Source organism: Thrips palmi, unplaced genomic scaffold (assembly GCF_012932325.1).
Source record: "Thrips palmi isolate BJ-2018 unplaced genomic scaffold, TpBJ-2018v1 HiC_scaffold_8, whole genome shotgun sequence".
Taxonomy (NCBI): domain Eukaryota; kingdom Metazoa; phylum Arthropoda; class Insecta; order Thysanoptera; family Thripidae; genus Thrips; species Thrips palmi.
In genome coordinates, this window is record NW_023144635.1 from 3,397,158 (window position 1) to 3,416,273 (window position 19,116).

At 54.0% G+C, this 19,116-nt stretch overlaps 2 protein-coding genes across 2 annotated transcripts; both read right to left on the minus strand.

Moving 5' to 3' along the window:
- Window positions 1-370: 370 nt before the first annotated feature.
- Window positions 371-5,425, minus strand: LOC117653940 (wolframin). Its single transcript, XM_034399993.1, has 14 exons — window positions 5,145-5,425; window positions 4,678-4,782; window positions 4,489-4,599; window positions 4,319-4,415; window positions 3,960-4,243; window positions 3,628-3,872; window positions 3,428-3,541; window positions 3,182-3,346; window positions 2,820-3,080; window positions 2,510-2,715; window positions 2,161-2,416; window positions 1,854-2,088; window positions 1,522-1,780; window positions 371-1,445 (listed from the first exon to the last, which is right to left on the minus strand). The coding sequence occupies exons 1-14, from the start codon at window positions 5,200-5,202 to the stop codon at window positions 1,112-1,114; spliced, it is 2,730 nt and encodes a 909-aa protein (XP_034255884.1). The 5' UTR covers window positions 5,203-5,425; the 3' UTR covers window positions 371-1,111.
- Window positions 5,426-5,716: 291 nt separating this feature from the next.
- Window positions 5,717-12,165, minus strand: LOC117653042 (nuclear receptor subfamily 2 group E member 1-like). Its single transcript, XM_034398383.1, has 9 exons — window positions 12,050-12,165; window positions 9,321-9,436; window positions 7,849-7,873; window positions 7,469-7,608; window positions 7,208-7,376; window positions 6,994-7,072; window positions 6,818-6,911; window positions 6,577-6,732; window positions 5,717-6,471 (listed from the first exon to the last, which is right to left on the minus strand). The coding sequence occupies exons 1-9, from the start codon at window positions 12,163-12,165 to the stop codon at window positions 6,239-6,241; spliced, it is 1,128 nt and encodes a 375-aa protein (XP_034254274.1). The 3' UTR covers window positions 5,717-6,238.
- Between the last annotated feature and the right edge of the window lie 6,951 nt (window positions 12,166-19,116).

The window sequence follows — 19,116 nt, forward strand, 5'->3', positions numbered from 1 at the left end:
GTGATATATTTTAACACCAGCGCATTTTCCCAATTACAAAAACATTCGGGTACCATCACTCTGAGATTGGACACCTCTGCAGCAAGTGTAATGATTCAATTTTGCCTCTTCACTCGGAAAAATCGCAAGTTTCTTATTCTTACAGCCAGGATGCCTCTAATTTCCCATCACGGCGCTGTGACGTGTCGACGGCGTGGCCTTCCTGACTTGTACTTGACAGGCATTTTTTTCGGTCCCCTTACATTCACACACACAGTACTTTCACGTACCTTTAGGACCTAGCTTGCGGTGTAGCCAATTGGATCGGAAGCAGCATAAGGCAAAAGGGTTTTAAATGTGAGTTATGTTTTGCCCTGTGAGACACAGAAAGTAAATTTTTCTAAATGAAACCAAAGCAACAACAAAAACTGTATTTGCACACGTATTTGTGTATATATTTGCTCCACAGATTAGTTCACAGGGATATCTGATATTGGAGTCAGTGCATCACCTTACTACAATATTTGGTTTTAATTATATACATTGTTTGATTGTAAACAGACAGGAGATGTGTCCAAATAACATTAAGCAAATCATCTTTCTCAGCTTTGGTTCTTTCATAATAAAATGGTAAAAAAAGATTAGTGGCTCATGTAGAACACTGTTAAACACTTACAAATAATTATTTGTTATAAAATTAAGACATTAGAATCGAACAAGAGGTAAAGGAAACAATACTGTACTTGTTAAAAATATATAAATATATTAGAAAGAAAACATATCACAGGTTGCACATACTCTAAGATTTATTCGCCTGGACCTATAGTATCGATGACTAATATTCATTTTAGGTAAGACATGGCATTTTGGAAGTGCGCAAATTTAAAGATAAGTCTTGAAAGACAGTTTCATTAAGGCAAGATTCACTCAAAGAAGATTAAAAGATACTAATTTCAATGGTTTTGTAAAGGAAAACAAAAAAATGTCATCATACAGTATTGCCAAATATCACAGCAGACACACACAATTAGTTGAAGTAAAACCTTCTAGTCTATGTCCATGTAAAATTAGTGCTTCCTGAAGCTTTTCAGGAGTCATACATCGTATGTTTATATCACATCTCATCTTGATGTTACTTGAAATTGACAATTGGATTTAACAAGCAATTAAGAATGAACCTAACACAGACATAAAGGTATTTAAACGCTGCTGTCAGAGTAAAACCTTCAAGCGTCTTTTCCCACAGTAAAATAGGACCCCTTTCACATTGGAGACATCCCATGGTTTCCAACTGTATTCGAGGTTCAGGTCCAAGATGTGTAATTGACCCTCCAAACCAAATGTGGTCTCCCTGCCGGATGTGATATGTCATGTTTCGGAATGAATCACCAGCAGTCAAATAAACGTCGACGGTAGACTTTCCCCACAGGCCCGTTTTCATTTGCACTTCCAACTCAAAATCGTACCTATGCGCCAGAACAATAGTGTTACTTACACAAAATAAAATAAAATATATTTATTTGGTTGCAAAGATTAAATTACCTGTCCCAATCTGTCAATGAGCATCGGCCAGTGTGACTGGAGAGTTGCAAGATACGTTTGCAGTGTTGTTGATCGGAAGGTGTAGGATATAAAGTAGGGCTGCAATGATCTGAAGATTGGCTCAAAGTATTGCCAGCAATCGCACATGCAACCATGGATCCCAAAGAGCTCGGTAAACGGTTGACAATATCTGCCCATGCATTGCGAACTCTTGTGACTTTGACATTTGACACATACCCATTCCACTTGACTCGAACCCCTAAAGACATAAATTATATGAGAACAAGCATTTTCTTTGCTTCTGAAAGTATATCATGCTGTACTGTACCAACCTTCAAGAGGAGAACAAAGCTGTTGCACATGTGCCACAGTACTTCGCTCCCATGCTGGTCTGTGGCACATTGATTCAAATTGCTCCCATGTCAGCACTTCATTGTTTACTTCTCGGTCGACAACACTACCAATGACATGTGGTTCTGAATCTGAGTGACTATGTATATTGTCTGCATCAATATTTATAAAAGCAGGAGTTACTAGTAATATGGCAGCTCCCACTGCAATAATAATCTGGCAAACAACAAATGAATTATTACAGAAATGATGAATGGACCAGCTATGCGGAAAACACTAACAACTCACCTGCAAAATTATGGCCCCTTTAGCTAATCGAGCTGGATGAGATCCTTGTGGGCTCTTGCGTCCACGCAACCACAAGAGAATAAGCAGTGGAGTAGCAGCAAGGGCTGTGGCTGATGCTTGTAGAACTTCCCTTCCAGCAGATAAATACCACATTTGTATTGCCGCAGCCAGAGGCAACAGAATTGTTGCCAAACCAGCAAGTGGAAGAAATAGAACCACGCCAACAAGGGCTAGAGCTGCCCTAATTAGGCCATACCTGTGACAAAATGAAAGAAGAGCATGAATTATATCTTAACAAAGGATAGATGTTCTGAACGCTACTAGATTATAGTCTAATGAATACACGTACCAGGTGCTGCCTTGAGCAGTTAGTACAGCAATTTGCCACCAGGCCAAAGTTACACAGTGAGGAATCAAAGTCCTGTATGTTCCTCGCCAGCGATCACGGGCAGCAATCTTAAAGAATACTGCTGGCATCAAGAGATAAAACACAGCCCGAAAGTTCAGACAAAACTCAATGCCATGTCCTATGACATAGGATGGAAAAGTGGGAATCTAGGAAAAAGGATAAATTCAAAACATCAAAATTTAAACTACTGTAAAAATCAAAATTTAAAATAAAAAGACTGAAGCCAAAACAAATGATACATAGGAACTACCTTAACATCAAGAAATCTCCAACTTTGAGTCACAACAGAATCCAAATCATAAGGATATTTGGCAAGAACATTTACAGCAAAGGAAAACAACACTAAAAAGTCGGGTTGCTTCCGAGGGAATTCAAAATTTGAAGGGCGACGAATTCCTAAAGGTTGTGGTACAGAGTTGAGGAATGCATAGAGAGACAGGAACATCAGACTTGAGGCCAACACAGTGAGCTCACTGTGAGGAGTCCAATGAGGGGCAAGAAGAGGATAGATCTGAAACCACAAAAATTAATTTAGGTTAATATGGTTACACAGAGTGGCACACTGCAGAGCACAAATAAAAAATTTAACAAAACTGTTAATCTCTCACTCACCATTAAATTAACCATCAGAGCAACAAAGAAGTGAGCATATGGTTTCAAGTTATTTTTGCAATACTGGAATTCTGCTTCATCTGGATTGAGGCTACCCTCACTGTAACGCAAAAAGAGACCTGACCAGACCCTGAAGTGCTGAAACTCATGACGATGCTGTAACATCTGTAAGAAAATAAAAATGTTCAGGTGTAAACCAAGTGTGATGATAATAATGAAGCAAGTGGTGTATCTCAATATACCAACCTGACATGTAAATATAATCATTGCCATGAAAGAGCCATGATATACTGCAACAGGGACTACTGCTGCCCAGTCCACGGACTCAATTAAATTGTAAACAATTAGTGCTAGAAGAACCTAAAATTATAGAAAAAATGTTGTTATATAAGATACTTAAAGCTAAACAGAAGGCAGGGTTTAAAAAAATCTAAATCTTCTCTTACCTGAAGTGTAGTTGACACCAGTGGACGACTAATAAGGGTACGATGTGTACCAATAGCAGAAAGAACAGAAACATAGGCATAAGAAATAATATTTAGTGGGTTCAAAGATAAGGCTGGTGGAGGCCTCTGAAGATCAAACATTCTCTGCACAAGGGGCAATTCTCCATGAGCATAGGTCACAGCAGCAGATATTAAATGTTCTTCTGACAACTTTTCTCCCGGTGGATCAGCTCGACCAGCCCAATCTGAAGGTGAACACTTATGTAACTTGGATGTAACTCAACATAAAAGCAAAGAATAGACTAGAAGATAATTCGGAGATGTTCAAATACCTTCAGAATGAGTGCCAGGCTTATCCTCATCATCACTGGCATGATTTAGGTGGTCAAAAGAGGAACCATTCACCCCATTAGCTTTTGTATCCTTGTTTGATATACCTTCGAGAGGTCTAGCAGTATTTCTAGGATTGCTATATGGTTCCGTAGGATTGTAACCAAATGTGAGATGGTTGAAAGACCATCTGCGATGACTGGCTGAGATGTCTATTGCACGTTTCACTCTTTGAAATTCACGAATTAATTGTTCACTAGTAATATAATCTTCTCCAGCTGACAACCTAGGAATCATAAGTACATCAAATAAGTTGCTTTCCAGAGAATTTAAGAGCTTATAAATTACAATTTAAATTTACCTCTCAAACAATTTACGCGCTGCTCTGCGAGCTATTTTTTCCTCTTGAGGCATGGTTAGGCAGGCTTTGACGTCGGGGAAATTTAGTTCTGTGATTCCTGAAATAGAATACTTTTGAGTGACATTATCCCTAATCAATATTTAAAACCAATAGAGTGGAGCAATTCAAACCTTGCCCCTTCTCCAAACATTCTTGCAAAGTGTGCGTAGCTTCTTCATTGCCTTGTTCTGATGCTCTAATTAACCAGTATACTCCTTGTCTGGCATTTTCCTCTTTATCCCCTGCATTTTGAAAGTTAATTTATCAATAAAGCTATGCTGTGATACAATTATAAAACAGAAAAAAAGAATATATCTCACCAGCTTGATCTTGCAGTAGGTCCTTGGCTATAACAAACTGTGAATCGGCACAGCCATCCTTAGCGAGCTGACCACGCAATCCATACAGAGTCTCGTACCCAGCATCTGTACCCAAAAAATTAAAAAGTAGAAATACTAAACAAAATAATATGACAAGCCAGTCAAGAGACAAGTTTAAACAGGTCTCAGAAAGTGGACTTTTCAATAAAGTACGAATTAATACGAAGTCTATGTGATGGGCACTACCGCATTCGAAGATGAAAATGACAACCAATTAAGGTAGAAGGACACAAGAATAAAATACAATCATTCAAAAGACATCAAATAAAAAAGTCAGGTTAGGACGCGCATGAAAACATAGACAACACGGAGGGAAATCCTTTCAAGTTAGACAATTTCAATGGGTTTTGTTTCTAAAAGAGACCTGGTTTGAAAACAGTTGATGTTTCCTTCGAGAAAAGCCTTACCTCGTCGCACTTGCCATTGTTTTCGACCAGATGTCCCTCTGTATGTGAAACCGGCCATGACCTAAAACCTCCAGCAGACGCCACTCAAGTGACGTATGGAAATGAGATCAGGGGGCGAAATGGTGGGAGACTTGTGACGTCACAAACGCGTCTTAACAACCTCACAACGGGGAAAGTCACCGAATAACTCGAAATGGTATTGGAATTTTCGGAGCAAATTATGGAGCTCAGTCTCAAAGAGAGTCGAGTCCACTTTGACCCATAGTTCGGGCCAGTGCGGCTGACGACTGGAAAGGAAAAGCCCACGGGATGTCATTCATGTTGTGCAGGATGCCTATCCCCGAATCCGCGGGCGCTGCTCTGTGCTCCGCTCGCGGTCGCGGTACAGTAAGTGGAACGGGACGCGCGGTGAATGCGAAATTTTCTGCTGACTGATTCCGCGAGTCGTTTTCGTTGCTCTGTCTCTCTCGCACTCATATAGACGAATTTGATGTGAATGGATGCGCCACCTCCAATCACTGCCTCGAGCCACGTGCGTATCGATGGAGCGAGGTGAATGACGAACACAAAACAACAGTCAAGAACATTGTATTGCTTCGGTTTCTGTTTGTACACTTTATACATGATTTTTTTTTTACAATCGTTACCAAGGCTAAAATGAAACGACATAAATGCATAATACACTCGACCCAGACAAATTACACAGGTTCGCAGCGTAACACTCTGCTGACAAGGGGTCTGCCACTTCTTGCACTCATTGTGCGCACCCGGCCTGCACACACAGCTCACACTCACTTAGATTTTAGCTGAAAACGCCTGTATGTAGGCAATTTCTGAGACAAACGCCTGTGAGCAGGCAAATAGCATGGCTGAAATCAATGGGAAACTCACTACTTTAACACTCAATTGCACATAATTTTAGTCAGTGGCAGTGTGGCAGAATCCTCGCTGCTGAGCACCAGCTGAAGGAAGGTCATGGATACGCCGCGGAGACTGAGAAGCTAGTCCTTTTTGTCTCTGTCTTCCCTGCGGCGCAGCAGAGTATCGCCGCCAGGTGATTCACGGGGTATCGTCGTCGTCGGCGTCCTCGGGGCTCAGGGGCTGTTGAGCATGTCGCCCAGGAGGCGCTCGATGGGCACGTCGCCCACCGTCTGTCGGAAGAAGAGCTCCTGCAGCGACCTGGAGCTGAGGGCGCGCACGGCGGGCAGCAGCAGCAACAGGCGGCCCAGGCGCGCGCGGCCGCGCACCGAGCAGTACTCCGACATCATGGCGTGGGTCTGGTCGGCCAGCGCCTCCACCTGCAGGCCGTCGCTCAGGCCGCGCGCCTCTGCAACGCGAACAAGCGCGGGGCGCCAGGTGAAGGGAAACTGTAACGAGGTTCGAGTTGCTCGGCGGGCTCTTCCCTCCGCGCCACGGGTACTATACTACTTACCGGCTTTGAACAGCACCAGGGCCTTGAGGCAGGCGTACTCCGTGTGGTCGACCCTCAGCACGATGAAGCGCGCCACGGCCTCCTCCAGGCGGCGGGCGTCCTCGGCCAGGGCGGACCGCCGCGACGGCGGGGACACGGCGCCCGCCACCAAGGACTCTGTGCACAGCGAGGACGTCAATGGCGTTGCCGAAGGTGCCGAAGGGCATGCGCAATGACCACCCCGAGTGGTTCTTGTTCTTACCGTGGTGGACGGGCAGCTGCCACTGCGCCGCGCTGAGCACGAAGAGGTCGGGCCAGCCCTCCTCCAGCAGCACGGACTGGTCGGCCCCCGAGAGCTTCAGACAGAGTGGGTCAGGGTCAGCGGGCCAAGTGGCGGAAGGTTGAGCTGCCGCAACGATTTCAAACAATTTGACGCACCTGCAGGAAGGCGGGGATACTCCGCGCCCACTTGACTGCCAGGAACAGGATCTTGGCGGCGGACTCGTACACGTTGTCGAAGCACGCCGGCGGCGGCCCCAGCGCCGTCCCCGGGGGCAGTGGCGGCAGCGCCTGCTCGCTGGCCAACACCGTCACGGGGGTCAGCCTCGGCAGGTCGGTGGCCGCGGAGGGGGCGGCGGCGGGGGCCGCCCCGTTGGCGGCCAGGCTGCCCGGCGACGGCTGGCTGCGCGCCTCCTCGGAGCTCGTCACCTCGTCCTCCTTCTCGCGCTTCAACGGCGACCTCGCGGTCCCGGGGCTGCTGCTGGGGCCCGGTGCGGCGGTGGGCGTGGTGGGTGAGAACGGCTGGAAGGCGAGGGGCAGGCCTGCGGGAAAGACGTGGGGAGTTCGCTTGGCATCCGGACGACGTCCACGGCACTGGGAATAAAGCCCTTCCTTGCGCATCAGTAGTACTCACCGAACGTGTGGCCGTCGAAGATGCCCGGCTTGAAGGGCGATGGCGGCGGGTACAGGATGACGGTGGCGTGCATGTCGCCCCCCGCGCCGCCCCCGGCGGACGCCGTACCCAGGCCCGCCCCCAGGCTGGCCCCCAGGCCGCTGAGCCCCATGCCGCCGAGGCCCGTCCCCAGCCCCACCCCCAGGCCGGGCGAGAAGGGGGAGGGCGCGGCCGCCATGGGGTGGCCCCCGGACAGGCCGGACAGGCCGGACAGGCCCTGCAGGGAGGGGCCGTGGCGGCGGGGCAGCGCGTACGACATGGGCGGGAACGAGCCCATGCCGACGCCCACGCCGCCATGGAGGCCGCCGTGGAAGCCGCCGTGCAGGCTGGGCGGCAGCGACCGCGGCGCGCGCTCGTGCTGCACCGCTGTAAAACAAAGAAGGCATGCGGTTGAGGCGGTTGAGTCTGCCATGGTTCGGATGCCCGTCCCCAGCGGGCTGATCCCGAACAGATTTGTCGCTCTGTCTCTCTCGCACTCATGGAGCGTCCCATGCGGGTTCGACGGAGACAGACCGACGAAGCACAGTTGGCTTCGCGCTTCGCGTGCTGGACTGGCCGGACTTTGTCCGCTTGCGGCTTGCGGGGGCATGTCCAGTATGGCGGGGTATTATCTGCGGACAGGCATCTCGTTACGCGTGAATAAATGATGGCGCAGGTGTAAGGCAGCGGGGCAAAGCGGAGCGCGGGGTAGCAGAGGGCAGTGATTGCGCCTGACACGCGTCCAGGGTCGCGTCACGCGCGTGCCGCCGTGCCGCCGTGCCGCCGAGCCGGCACCTGTGCGAGCTGACACGCGTGCCGGGCGCGTGGCGGTGGCGCGTGCGAGCGGCGGGGTCCCGGGAAGAGCATCGCGACGAACGACTCACGGAACCGAAAACACGCCGTGACCTTGCGTAAATTCTGCGGCGGACAATGCGGCGAATTTTGCCGTCGGCGTCGAGGGGGGTGCATCGTTTCATAGTGATGAAGACATTGCCAAGCCTGGAGAAAAATGAATAAAAAGGGTGCGCGCCCAGCCAGGCGGCACTCGCGCGCGTCACGCCGCTTTAAAAGGTGTCATATTTTAGTCATCTAACGCGGGGCGGGGCGGGGCGGCGGCGAGGGTGCATCACCCCGCCCGCGCCGACAGCCTCGCCAGCCCCGCCAGCCCCGCCGCATGAAGCGATCAAACTCCGATACCCCCTTTCCCCTCCCTCTCCGAGTCCCTCTCCCTTTCTCTCTCTTGTCGCCTCTTTGTGGGAGCCGCGGCCTGCCAGCCACACTTGCGCTGGTTGCGTTCGGTCCTCGGCTTGCCGGGGCTTGCCGGGGCTTGCCGAGGCTTGCCGGCTTGCCGAGAGCCTTGCCTTGAGTCGCGGCGTCGTCGTCGCTGAGTGGAGGTTACGTGGCGAGGGCGGAGGGCGGACAGCGGGCCGGGCTGGAGGCCAGCCAGCCGGTCGCTCTGTCTCTCTCGCACCCCTACGGGCCAACGGGCCGCCCCGTGAGTGCGACGGAGACGGAGCGTCAGCCTGCAGGGCGCGCGCCGTGCGCGGGAGGCGCCCAGCTGGCACCGACAGGGCGATACTCACCGTGTTTGCTTAGAAAGAGGCGCGACAAAAGTTGGCCGGCCCGACGGGCCCGACGGCCGACACTGGTACGGTGCGGTGTAGGGGCTACACTGTAGGGGCCACAGTGTAGGGCCCGCTAATTGCATGAGTCAACAAAACAGACAACGCCGCCGGGCACGCGGTAATGAGGGGGAAAAAGAAAGCGCGACGCTGTGCGAGCACGTGCAAAAAAAAAAAGGTTGGAGTGTTTGAACCCCGCGACTTACACTTACCGTCCTTCTTCATGTTGACCTCGAGGCACTTCCGGAAGCGGCAGGCCTGGCACTGGTTGCGCCGGCTCACGTCCACGGTGCAGCTGCCGCCCTCCTTGCACACGTAGGCCAGGTTCCTGCACAGGGCGCACGCCGAGATGCGTCAGGGGGAGGTTCCCGGAGGCCGTCGAGGCCGGAGGCCTTGCCGGAGGCACAGGGAGACAGACACACGAAAGGGAGAGTGCGGGCCGGGATTCGAACGCGAGACCTGGCGGTGTGGAAGGGTCGCCGAGGTAGGTGAGGGAGGGGTGGGGGGAGGAAGAGCGAGGCCGCGAACGGCGCGAACCTTGACGCCCCTCTGCCGTCTTGCCGCCCTAGTTGTCGTGGAGCCGCGAGGGAAAGCACATCCAGGGCGGCGACAAAAGACTTGTCTCCGGCAGTCGCTGCTCGTCCAAGGGGTCGGGACCTCCTTGCGCCAGCGCGGCAGGCGCGGCGGCAGAGCCTGGCAGAGCCTCGCTCGCAGCCAGTTGTCTTGTTGCCTCTCGAAAGCCAACCTCTTTCCCGCTCGCCGCGCCTCGCCGTTCTTCCCCGCCGACTAGGCAGCGCGTAGGCTGTCCCAGGCCGCATTGTCCGGTGGCGAAGGGTAAACACACGGCGCCTGCGAGCTGTTAGTGGCGCCGGGGGAGGGGGAGGGGTTGTTGATCCACCCCGGCGAGCGACACTGCGACTGTTTGCGTGGACGGCACGCCGGCTGAAATTACATTGCGTCCGGAAATCACGCCTAATACCTTACACTGACATTCGACACTTCACGCGGCCTCTCTCCATTAGCGTTTGCTTGATTTTCGTTTTTCAACGCCTGGTAAAAGCCTGCAGTACATCACTTTTCACTTTTATCGATTAAAAAAAAGGAAAGATCAACTAAAGAACAGAAACCAACTTTCATAGTTATTTTTCGAACTGTTCCCTCATGTCACCAGAAGCAAAGTCATAAATACGTTCTCAAAATAAACTCGTAAATTTTGGTCAAATTTTAGTCGTGGTTTGAATAAAAATGTTGGTACCGTATAGTACAGCGAAAGTTGATCTACCTCGGTACACAGTCGTGGTCTGCAAGAGAAGCTAGGGGTCTTGCGTGTTTGTCTGTCCCGTTGACGACCGCACTCGGGGGTGAGGGGAAGGGGGAGGGGTGTCACAGTCAGGCTGGCATGCACTTCGTACAGAGAGGTTGCAGTACAAACAAGTTTGTGGCTGAGCGACAGCGGAGCCTTGGTCGCGCACGAATCAGGGCGTGTAGCCTTCAGACGTGTCATCATTCCGTCGGGATGATTTGGCTGTCTCACTGTCCGTTTCGTACACGTTTAAAAGAAAAGTTAAAACGAAAAGTAGTTGGACCCGTCGATCGGAAGTTATCGTACAGCCGGCGGTTTAGTTTCACAGTTTAGAATTTATTTTCCGAACGCGACGCGATTAGAATTTTTACAATATATATTTAAAAAAATATTAAGCTGATTACTGATTGTAATGTCGCGAGCACGTACGACAGTACTCATATCGCTCAGCCATTCACGCGGGAGTTAAAAGATAGTGCTTTTTACTGTGTAGATGACAGTGTCTACATTTTAGATAATTTTATAATTGTTTGCCGTGGGCTTTTTCATTTTCAATTTTAAATTAGTTTGAGTTAATTTTTTTACTGAGGCTTTCTTGGGTTGCAAAGAATTCCAAATAGAAAACTGTGTATTCGCGGCTCAATTTAAGTTCTGGATTTTTTTGTTAGTGTCAGACGATTTTTCGAAAGCCCGGTAGTGACAAAGTCCGCCAGTACAAGTTTCCTGGAGGTGCTGTCGAGGCGGTTCCGTAAGTAGCAAGTGGCCCGTCTGTGATAAATCGTGTGAACGTGTGAGTGAGTTTGTCGGAGTGGGTGTGAGCTGCGTACGCGTGTGTGCGTGCGTTTTGGCGTGCTGCAGGTCACGGAGCTGGCTGTCGAGGCTCATGGCGTCCGGGCGGATGGGCTGCCAATGCTGCCCCCACATCCCGGGGTCAGGCCAGGTGGGTTTGGAGGGCCGTGGGCCGTAGGGGCGTCGCAGGCAGCCCGTCGTATCGTGGGGCATCAGTCCTGGCAGCCGGCGCGCACGCACACGCACGCACACGCACGCACACACACACACACGCACACTGTCGTGGACGGCTTGGTGACTTACGGCGGCAGTCTGTCGGCCCGCTGCGCGAGCTGCGCGGCCTCCCTCGCATACCATTCACGCGAGCCTTCCTCCCTCGCCCGGCTGCCCGAGCGGTGAGAATTTTTAATCGCCATCCTCGAAGGATGCGAATCGAGCAATCGATTATCCGAGCGCCGATCTGCAGTCGCGGGGGTAATGTAGTTTTAATTGGTCCATGAATAGGCGATGGCGGTGCTGGGCGGGCGGTGCTGCCCCGGTGGGGTGTGCGGAGTGTGCACACGGTGCACTTGCCTCGAGCCAGAGGGTCTTGTCCCTGTCGTCGGTCCTCTAAGCGCTGCGGTCGTTGAAGGTTCGTCATGCAAGAGCAGTCAAATTAAGAAAAATGGTATGAGGCGGTCGACGCTCCTGGCAACATGGAAGGGGTTACAGAGGCGTCCGAGCGTTCGCGTCGTCAGTGGGAGTTCGGTGATTCAGTAAATTGGCAGTCTGCAACTCAACAAGTTTAGAGGTTTCCATGCCGTCATCACGTCGTCATCAGCAAACTCGTTTTGGTAGAGGCTCTCTTACCGGCGGATGCTGCGCTTGAAGAAGCCCCTGCAGCCGTCGCAGCTCGGCACGCCGTAGTGCTTGCCGGACGCCTTGTCGCCGCACACGCGGCACAGCGCCTCCTTGCGGGGGTGCATCACCGCTGCAACAAGCACCACACTGTGAACGGACTCGGCGCGCCGTAGTGCTTGCCGGACGCCTTGTCGCCGCACACGCGGCACAGCGCCTCCTTGCGGGGGTGCATCACCGCTGCAACAAGCACCACACTGTGAACGGACTCGGTGCACCTCGCGGATCGCAAGGCGCCAAAGACATCAGGCTCGGCGGCAGTCCCAGGCTGGAAGCTGGAAGGCAGTGGCGAGGCCAGGCGGAAGGGTGGCAAGGCGGGGACGCGAGGTAACGCGGCTTTGATGGCCGCCTGGCGGAATGCCGCATGGCGCGTCCTTCCTCGTCCATCACACTGTGCGTCCACGCTTGTCCGGACGGCCCGGGCCCACACTTCCCTCATCCGTGCGCGCGACCAACTTTGCGCCAAGTTGAAAATAACCTCGGGAAGCTCGATCAGGCGGCACGTCGAAAGACACCGCGAACCCCGATCGGATACCGATACCCGCGGCGGCCGCGTCGCGAACCCCGTCCGCACGCATTATTGACGGCCAGGCTGAACCTGTCTCTCTCGCACCCGTAGGGAGCGCCCAGTGAGAGTGAGAGAGACAGACAGAACGAAGAGACCGCACCGTTCGGCATTGGCCGCGGCCGGGCCGCCGGGGCGTGTCGTGTTGTGGCTTGTTAGATGACTTTTGCCGTCGCGTGGTCTGCAATATGAATGATCAGTGGAAGCAGACCACCTGGCGGCACGGCCACCGGCACGGCCACCGGCACGGCCGCGACGTGGAGGGCGGAGCGCGGAGCGCGCGGACAACGCCGGACAGGTGGCCAGCACCGCGGCCAGCCGAGCGACGCCGGGACCACCCCGAGGCCGGGGCGGGGCGGGGCGGGGCGGGGTGGGACCTCCAATTAGCGAGCAGCCCTTCCCCCGCCGCGCAGCCCCGCACTCCAAAGTCAAAGCGATGTCAAATTGATATCAAATTGAGGGGCGCGATAAGAGGGGAACGGATTGCGGGATCGCGGCGCAAACAAGGCACCTGTTTGTCCAACGGCCGCGCGTTGGACTAGAAATTGCATTTCAATCTTTTCCTGTATTTTATTTTGCATGGTCTTAGCAAGGGCTGAGAGGGCCAAAGGGTCTTCTTCCTGAATTTCGCTGCTTCGCCACCAACAGCCACGCTTCCACCTGCCACTCTCTCACTTATGCACTTTTCCCATTTTGCTACAGTTCATTTTTTTTCTTCGATTATTTTTCCGCAGCCAGTTTGCAAACCACCTGTCAACGGCTTCCCGTTCGTAAAGTACCGAATTGCCGTCCTTGGCCCACCACTGCACTGACAAGCCGCGGGGCAGAAGCCAAACGGTACGAAAGAAGGCGGAAATGCGGATCGCCGGATGGCGCGAGTGCAGCGCGTGCAGCGAGAGTGGGTGGCCACGGTGCGTGTAACTGCGTGCGCGTGCGGACACGACACGGCCGGACGGCCACGCCATGACACGGTATGACACGAGTGCAATCGATGTCAAACCACAAGGCGACCTTTCGCCGTCAGTCTCAGGCTACGTTTGTATTAGTGTGTGTGTGTGTGTGTGTGTGTGTGTGTGGCGCGGCATTGTTATCGAGGAGCTGGCGCACACACTCACGCACACACACGCGGCGCACTGGCGCTTGGGGATGTCTGCACTGCAGTGTAAACACACACATACGCACTGCCCACTGACGTGCACTCGTCCCCGGCACACGACACTGCGTTGCGTCTCGAAAAACAAAAACTGCTCTGTCGGATTTTGGCCTTTGCCATGACACGCCCCTCGCAGCAATCGGAGTGATTTTTTTTCGCCCCGGCGTAGTGTTGCTCTCGCACTCGTGCATTGCCCCGCATCACCGAGTCTATCGACCTCGCTGATCGACTGTCGCACTGGCTGCACACGCCCCTCGCACCTCGAACGTCCACGCCAAGTCTCCCTCTCTATCTGAAATTCAACGGCGACGCGCGAGCAGGATAGCAGATCTGCTGCACGAGCCGTGGCGCGGGGGCAGGACTGTTTTTGGCCTCGGAAGCCATGATTGCGGCGGGCCCGGCAGTCCGCCCAACAGGCTCGGACTGGCCAGGGCAGACAGGCAGCAAAATCTGCCGGGGCCTTTCGGGTTTGGGACCAGCAACGTCACAAAGTTGGTCAAAGAGTCCTAGCATATAGGACGAAAGTAGACGTTATCGCTGATTTTGGGCGGCCACTGCGTCCGATCTAATTGCGGCCAACGGCCTCCCTCGACGTCCTAGTATTCTTAAGACCCTACTCTTTCATGCCCTGTACCGGGAAGACGTTGACCACAACGATTTTGGCTTTGACCGCAACGATTTTCCGACCAAGTTGGTCAAAAAGTGGTCGAATCTCGGAAATTTGCTGATTTTGCTGACTTTGGGCGGCCACTGTGTCCAATCTAGTAACCGTAAAAGGCCTCCCTCGACGTCATAGTATTCTTAAGACCCTACTCTTTCATGCCCTGTACCGGGAAGACGTTGACCACAACGATTTTGGCTTTGACCGCAACGATTTTCCGACCAAGTTGGTCAAAAAGTGGTCGAATCTCGGAAATTTGCTGATTTTGCTCACTTTGTGCGGCCACTGAGTCCAATCTAGTAGCTGTAAAAGGCCTCCCTCAACGTCATAGTATTCTTAAGACGCAACTCTTTCGTTCCCTGTATCGCGAGGGCTATTGACCGCAACTAGTTTGGGAGCGGTAGCCTTACAAAGTTGGTCATGAAGGGTAAAAACATAATGATGATCGGGGGCCTTTTGCGGTCTTATCCGCTGGGGCACGGAAAAAAAATATTTCGCTATTTTAGCGAACATCTGTTTGCTGAAGGAAAATTCGCTGGAATAACGAGCAAATTCGCTATTTCAGGGCATTTAGGACTCTGATGTAGCGAACTCTTGTTCGCTGTTCTACAAATTTTTGACTTTGGCGGCCACGAGTCCATTCTATACCGTAAAAGGCCCCTCGACGTCATAGTATTCTTAAGACCCTACTCTTTCATGCCCTGTACGGGAGACGTTGACCACAACGATTTTGGCTTTGACCGCAACGATTTTCCGACCAAGTTGTCAAAAAGTGGTCGAATCTCGGAAATTTGCTGATTTTGCTCACTTGTACGGCCTGAGTCAATCTAGTAGCCGTAAAGGCCTCCCTCGACGTCATAGTATTTTACAGACGCAACTCTTTCGTTCCTTGTATCGCGAGATGCTATTGACCGCAACTAGTTTGGGAACGGTAGCCTTAAAGTTTTGGTCATGAAGGGTAAAAACTAATGATGATCGGGGCCTTTTGCGGTCTTATCCGCTGGGCCTTTTGGGGGCCAGTCCGAGCCTGCCGCCCAAGCGGGGACCAGCGGACTGATTCCGAAGGAGGCCCTCATCGCCCTGTCCCTCTCCGACTCGTGGGTTGCCCGGCAGGGCCGTAGGGGTGCGAGAGAGACACTGCTCTGGATGAGCCCACCGACTGCATGTTTTAACGAGCGGCATCGGCCCGCGCCGCACAGTGGGCCAGAAGACCGGTGGAGAAGGAAAAAACTCTAGACGCGTTTTGAGCTCCAGAGTCGCTAAATGGGACTCGAACCCGACGTGTGACCCCACCAATGGATTCCTCGTTCGGAGAGCAATCCATTGGTGGGGTCACACGTCCGGTTCGAGTCCCTTTTAGCAACTCTGGAGCTCAAAACGCGTCTGGAGTTTTGTCCGCCTCCACCGGTCTTCTGGCCCACTGTGCGCCGTCACCTGTGGTGTTCACTGGCGGCCGACATCGGGTGGCCATCGGATCGTCCGTGCCCCGCCGCTCATCGCAGCAGAATAATTCCGACAGTCGGTTTCGTCGCTCTGTCTCTCTGGCACTCTTGGGGCGTCCCGCATAGGTGCGAGGGAGACGCAGCGACGAAAGCGACTCTCGGAGTCATTCTGCAGGCGACTTATCGGTGGAGGAATAATGGAGGCGACAGCGACACGACAAGCGACGAGGCGCATCGACTTGTCGATTATTCCACGTTATTCCATTACGGCGCGGCGCACACGGCACACGGCGCATAGTGCGCGGCCCGACGGCCGGGCCACTGCAAAATGCAGGCCGCGCCAGCAGCAGGAGACTTCCTGTCGCCGTCCCTTTGTTGATACGGATAGAAATAACTCCAGTGGAACCTTTGCCGCCTTCAACTGTTGCAGCAAACTAAACTAAACGCACCTCGGCAGTGCTTCCCTCCCTGGACACGGTGGACGAGTGCACCGTGGAGTGCGACCGGGACGCTCTGGGCCTTGTCTTGAGGGTGGCGGGGAACCCAGCCGCGCGCGTTCAGGTCGCCAAGCCGGGCGGCGCCGCACCGGCCGGACAAGTCTAGCCAGAGCAGCCGGTGGGCTGAATCCGAGCACTGTTTTCATCGCTCTGTCTCTCTCGCACTCATGGGGCGTCCGGCCACGGAGCGAGAGAGAGAGAGCGTCAAAAGCCGCGCTCGGAATCAGCCTGCAGACAGAGCGAGCAGCCAGAGCAGCCAGAGCAGCCAGAGCCCCTGCGAGAGGCGGGGTAGGCCGGCCCGCGGCACACGGGAGCCGCGACGGCCGAGGGTTGCCTACCTGCGAGGCGTACTCCTCGGTCTCCAGCGGCACCTTGAACAGCGCCGCAGACGGATGGGGAGGCAGCCCCTGCCTTCAGGTCGCCCCCCGGGGGCGCCGCCCGGCCGGACAACCGGCCCGTCAAACCACATGTCAGGGGCCCCTGTCTCCTCGCATTTGGGACGTCCGGCCACACAAACATGGAGAGACACACCCAAACAATTTTCGCGCTCTGCCTCGCGGGCCGAGCACTCCAGGCAGTTCAACAGGAGCCCACTCGAGAGGCTGTTTAGGCCCCCACAGTCACAGGGGAGGGGGCCTATTAAAGATCTATCTGGGGCGTTCCCCCCAAAGCAATCATCTTAAACCCCGGGCAAATTGCACCTCCTTTAGCACAGCAACCCGCCGGCCAAGCCGTCACCACATTTTCACGGCACTTGGGCTCGCACGGGATCTTCCATCTTTAGATTACCATGAACAAACTCACAAAGTTTTTTGTAGCGCCTGCCTCAACGTGTGACCACTCACGGCTTTTAAGATAAGTTTTGGGGGCCCCAGATAATTTTTTTAAACCCCCCCGAAATAAGCTTGCTTCTGACTAAAATTTCAGTAAAATGTCGAACCAAGTCGGAGAATGTCTTGGAGTTGTGTGTGAACGCTGTGAGAGCGTTCGAACCATTCCGGCAATATAAATGCAAGGCATGAACCACGAGAAGTTGGTACTTGAGCTCCGAACCTCAAAAGTAAATCCACAGACACAAGACTCCCGCCCCGATACTCACCTCAGCCACGCTGCCATGCAGGCTGCCATGCAGGGGGTCCCCGCCGTTACCGATGGCGGCGAGAGCTAGCAGCGCTGGCGGCGCCGTGGCGTCCGTGGTGGCGGTGGACGCCGAGGGCGTCGTCGTGGACCGCGCTGTTCCGCCGGGGTGGCCGTCAGGGGTGGCCGTCAGGGGTGGCCGTCAGGGGTGGCCGTCGAGGACTCGCGGCGTCCGCGAGGTCTGGCCTGACGTCCGCGACGTCGCAGGACGTGCTGACGGGGTGGCCTCGGCCTCGGCCTCCAGGGCACGCTCCTCGGCGTCCGGGTGGCGGCGGTAGCAGCAGCGGCCACCGTCGAAGACTATCGACCACCGCGACCGATCGCGATCTGGCTGCGGCCTGGGTACGGCCTGTGCCCCCTGGCCTGTGCCCGCCCCGTGCCCGCCCTGGCCGGGCTGTCGAAGGGCAGGGCGCGCAGGCAGGGCAGAAGGGCAGTCTCGCGGACTCCGGAGGGCTGGGCGGCGCGTCACTGGCGGCCACTGGCCCCCCGCCAGCCAATGGGGTGGCGGCGCGAGCGTGGGAGGAGCCAGGCGGCCAATCGGAGCATCGACCCGCTCGTGCCCTGCTGTCCTCTCACTCGCTCTCGCCGACAGGCGCCCCGCCCGCCCCGCCCCGCCCCGCCCCGCCCCGCCCCGCCCCGCCCCGCAGCAGCCAGGGTGTCACGTGTCTGTGACCCCGCGGCCACTCCATGTCACGCTTCGGCCCGCCAAACAAGACATCCATCGTGTTGGGGTGAAACTGAAAGAGTTTTCTTTTCTTTTAAATCCTTTTGTACCTTTCGACAAACCCTTACGGTGCAATCGCAATGTGGCTATATTTAAGAATAAAGTTGACGCTCACTTACGAAGGGAGATTTTGGGCTCATGTCCGTTAGGTCAAAAGTGCAACACATTTCTATCTTTAGCTCAGCTTCTGCGACAGTCTCTTTAATTTGTTTCAGTTGACTTGAGGTGACTTGGGGTTGAGGTGACTAAGTCAGTGTGGAAAACAGTCTGCGGTTGCGTGTGCCACTGGTAAAATCATGTTTATTTTACTGCATTTCTTTATGTTATGAGAGAATTTCTTTGCGAAAAAGAGGAAAAGTCGCAATTAAATGGTTCCTTTGGCGCATTTGTGTGCCGATAATCTGGTGTGTCGGTGTGCCGGTGTGCCCCTCGGCTCGGCAGGGGTGGAGTGGCACACCGGAGTGGCACGCCGGAGTGGCGGGGTGGCAGTGAAATGCAGGTCGATGTCGACAGGCGGCGCCACCTGTCCCGGCACTCGGCGGTTCGCGCACCGTTTTGTCGTTTTGTCGACCGCGTATCGGACAAGCATTCGCCATCGGGGCCATCACACTGTGGGGTTCTTCCATTTTCCCTCCTCAGCCCGATCGGCCCGTCTCGCACTTCCCCAGGCACCCCAGGCAGGGGAGCGTCGACTTGCCCCAGCAGCTAGGCAACACCCATCGCGGTTTCCGGGTGGTCCAGGTCGGACTGGTCTAGAACGTCACCGAAGAGGGAGCCGCAAGAAGGACCAGATACCTAGGAGTAAGGGCTGAGCAAAAGAACCAGCAAGAGTCCTCGTGC

Excerpts from the sequence above, each read along its gene's own strand:
- LOC117653940 (XM_034399993.1), bottom strand. The coding sequence starts at position 5,202 with ATGGCCGGTTTCACATACAGAGGGACATCTGGTCGAAAACAATGGCAA. Across the intron at positions 3,542-3,627 it reads TGGTGTCAACTACACTTCAG|GTTCTTCTAGCACTAATTGT; the intron begins GTAAGAGAAGAT and ends CTATAATTTTAG. Across the intron at positions 2,716-2,819 it reads GGAGATTTCTTGATGTTAAG|ATTCCCACTTTTCCATCCTA; the intron begins GTAGTTCCTATG and ends CCTTTTTCCTAG.
- LOC117653042 (XM_034398383.1), bottom strand. The coding sequence starts at position 12,165 with ATGCACCCCCGCAAGGAGGCGCTGTGCCGCGTGTGCGGCGACAAGGCG. Across the intron at positions 7,609-7,848 it reads CAGCACGAGCGCGCGCCGCG|CGGCCTGGGGGCCAGCCTGG; the intron begins GTCGCTGCCGCC and ends CATGGGGCTCAG. Across the intron at positions 6,912-6,993 it reads GTATCCCCGCCTTCCTGCAG|CTCTCGGGGGCCGACCAGTC; the intron begins GTGCGTCAAATT and ends CTCTGTCTGAAG.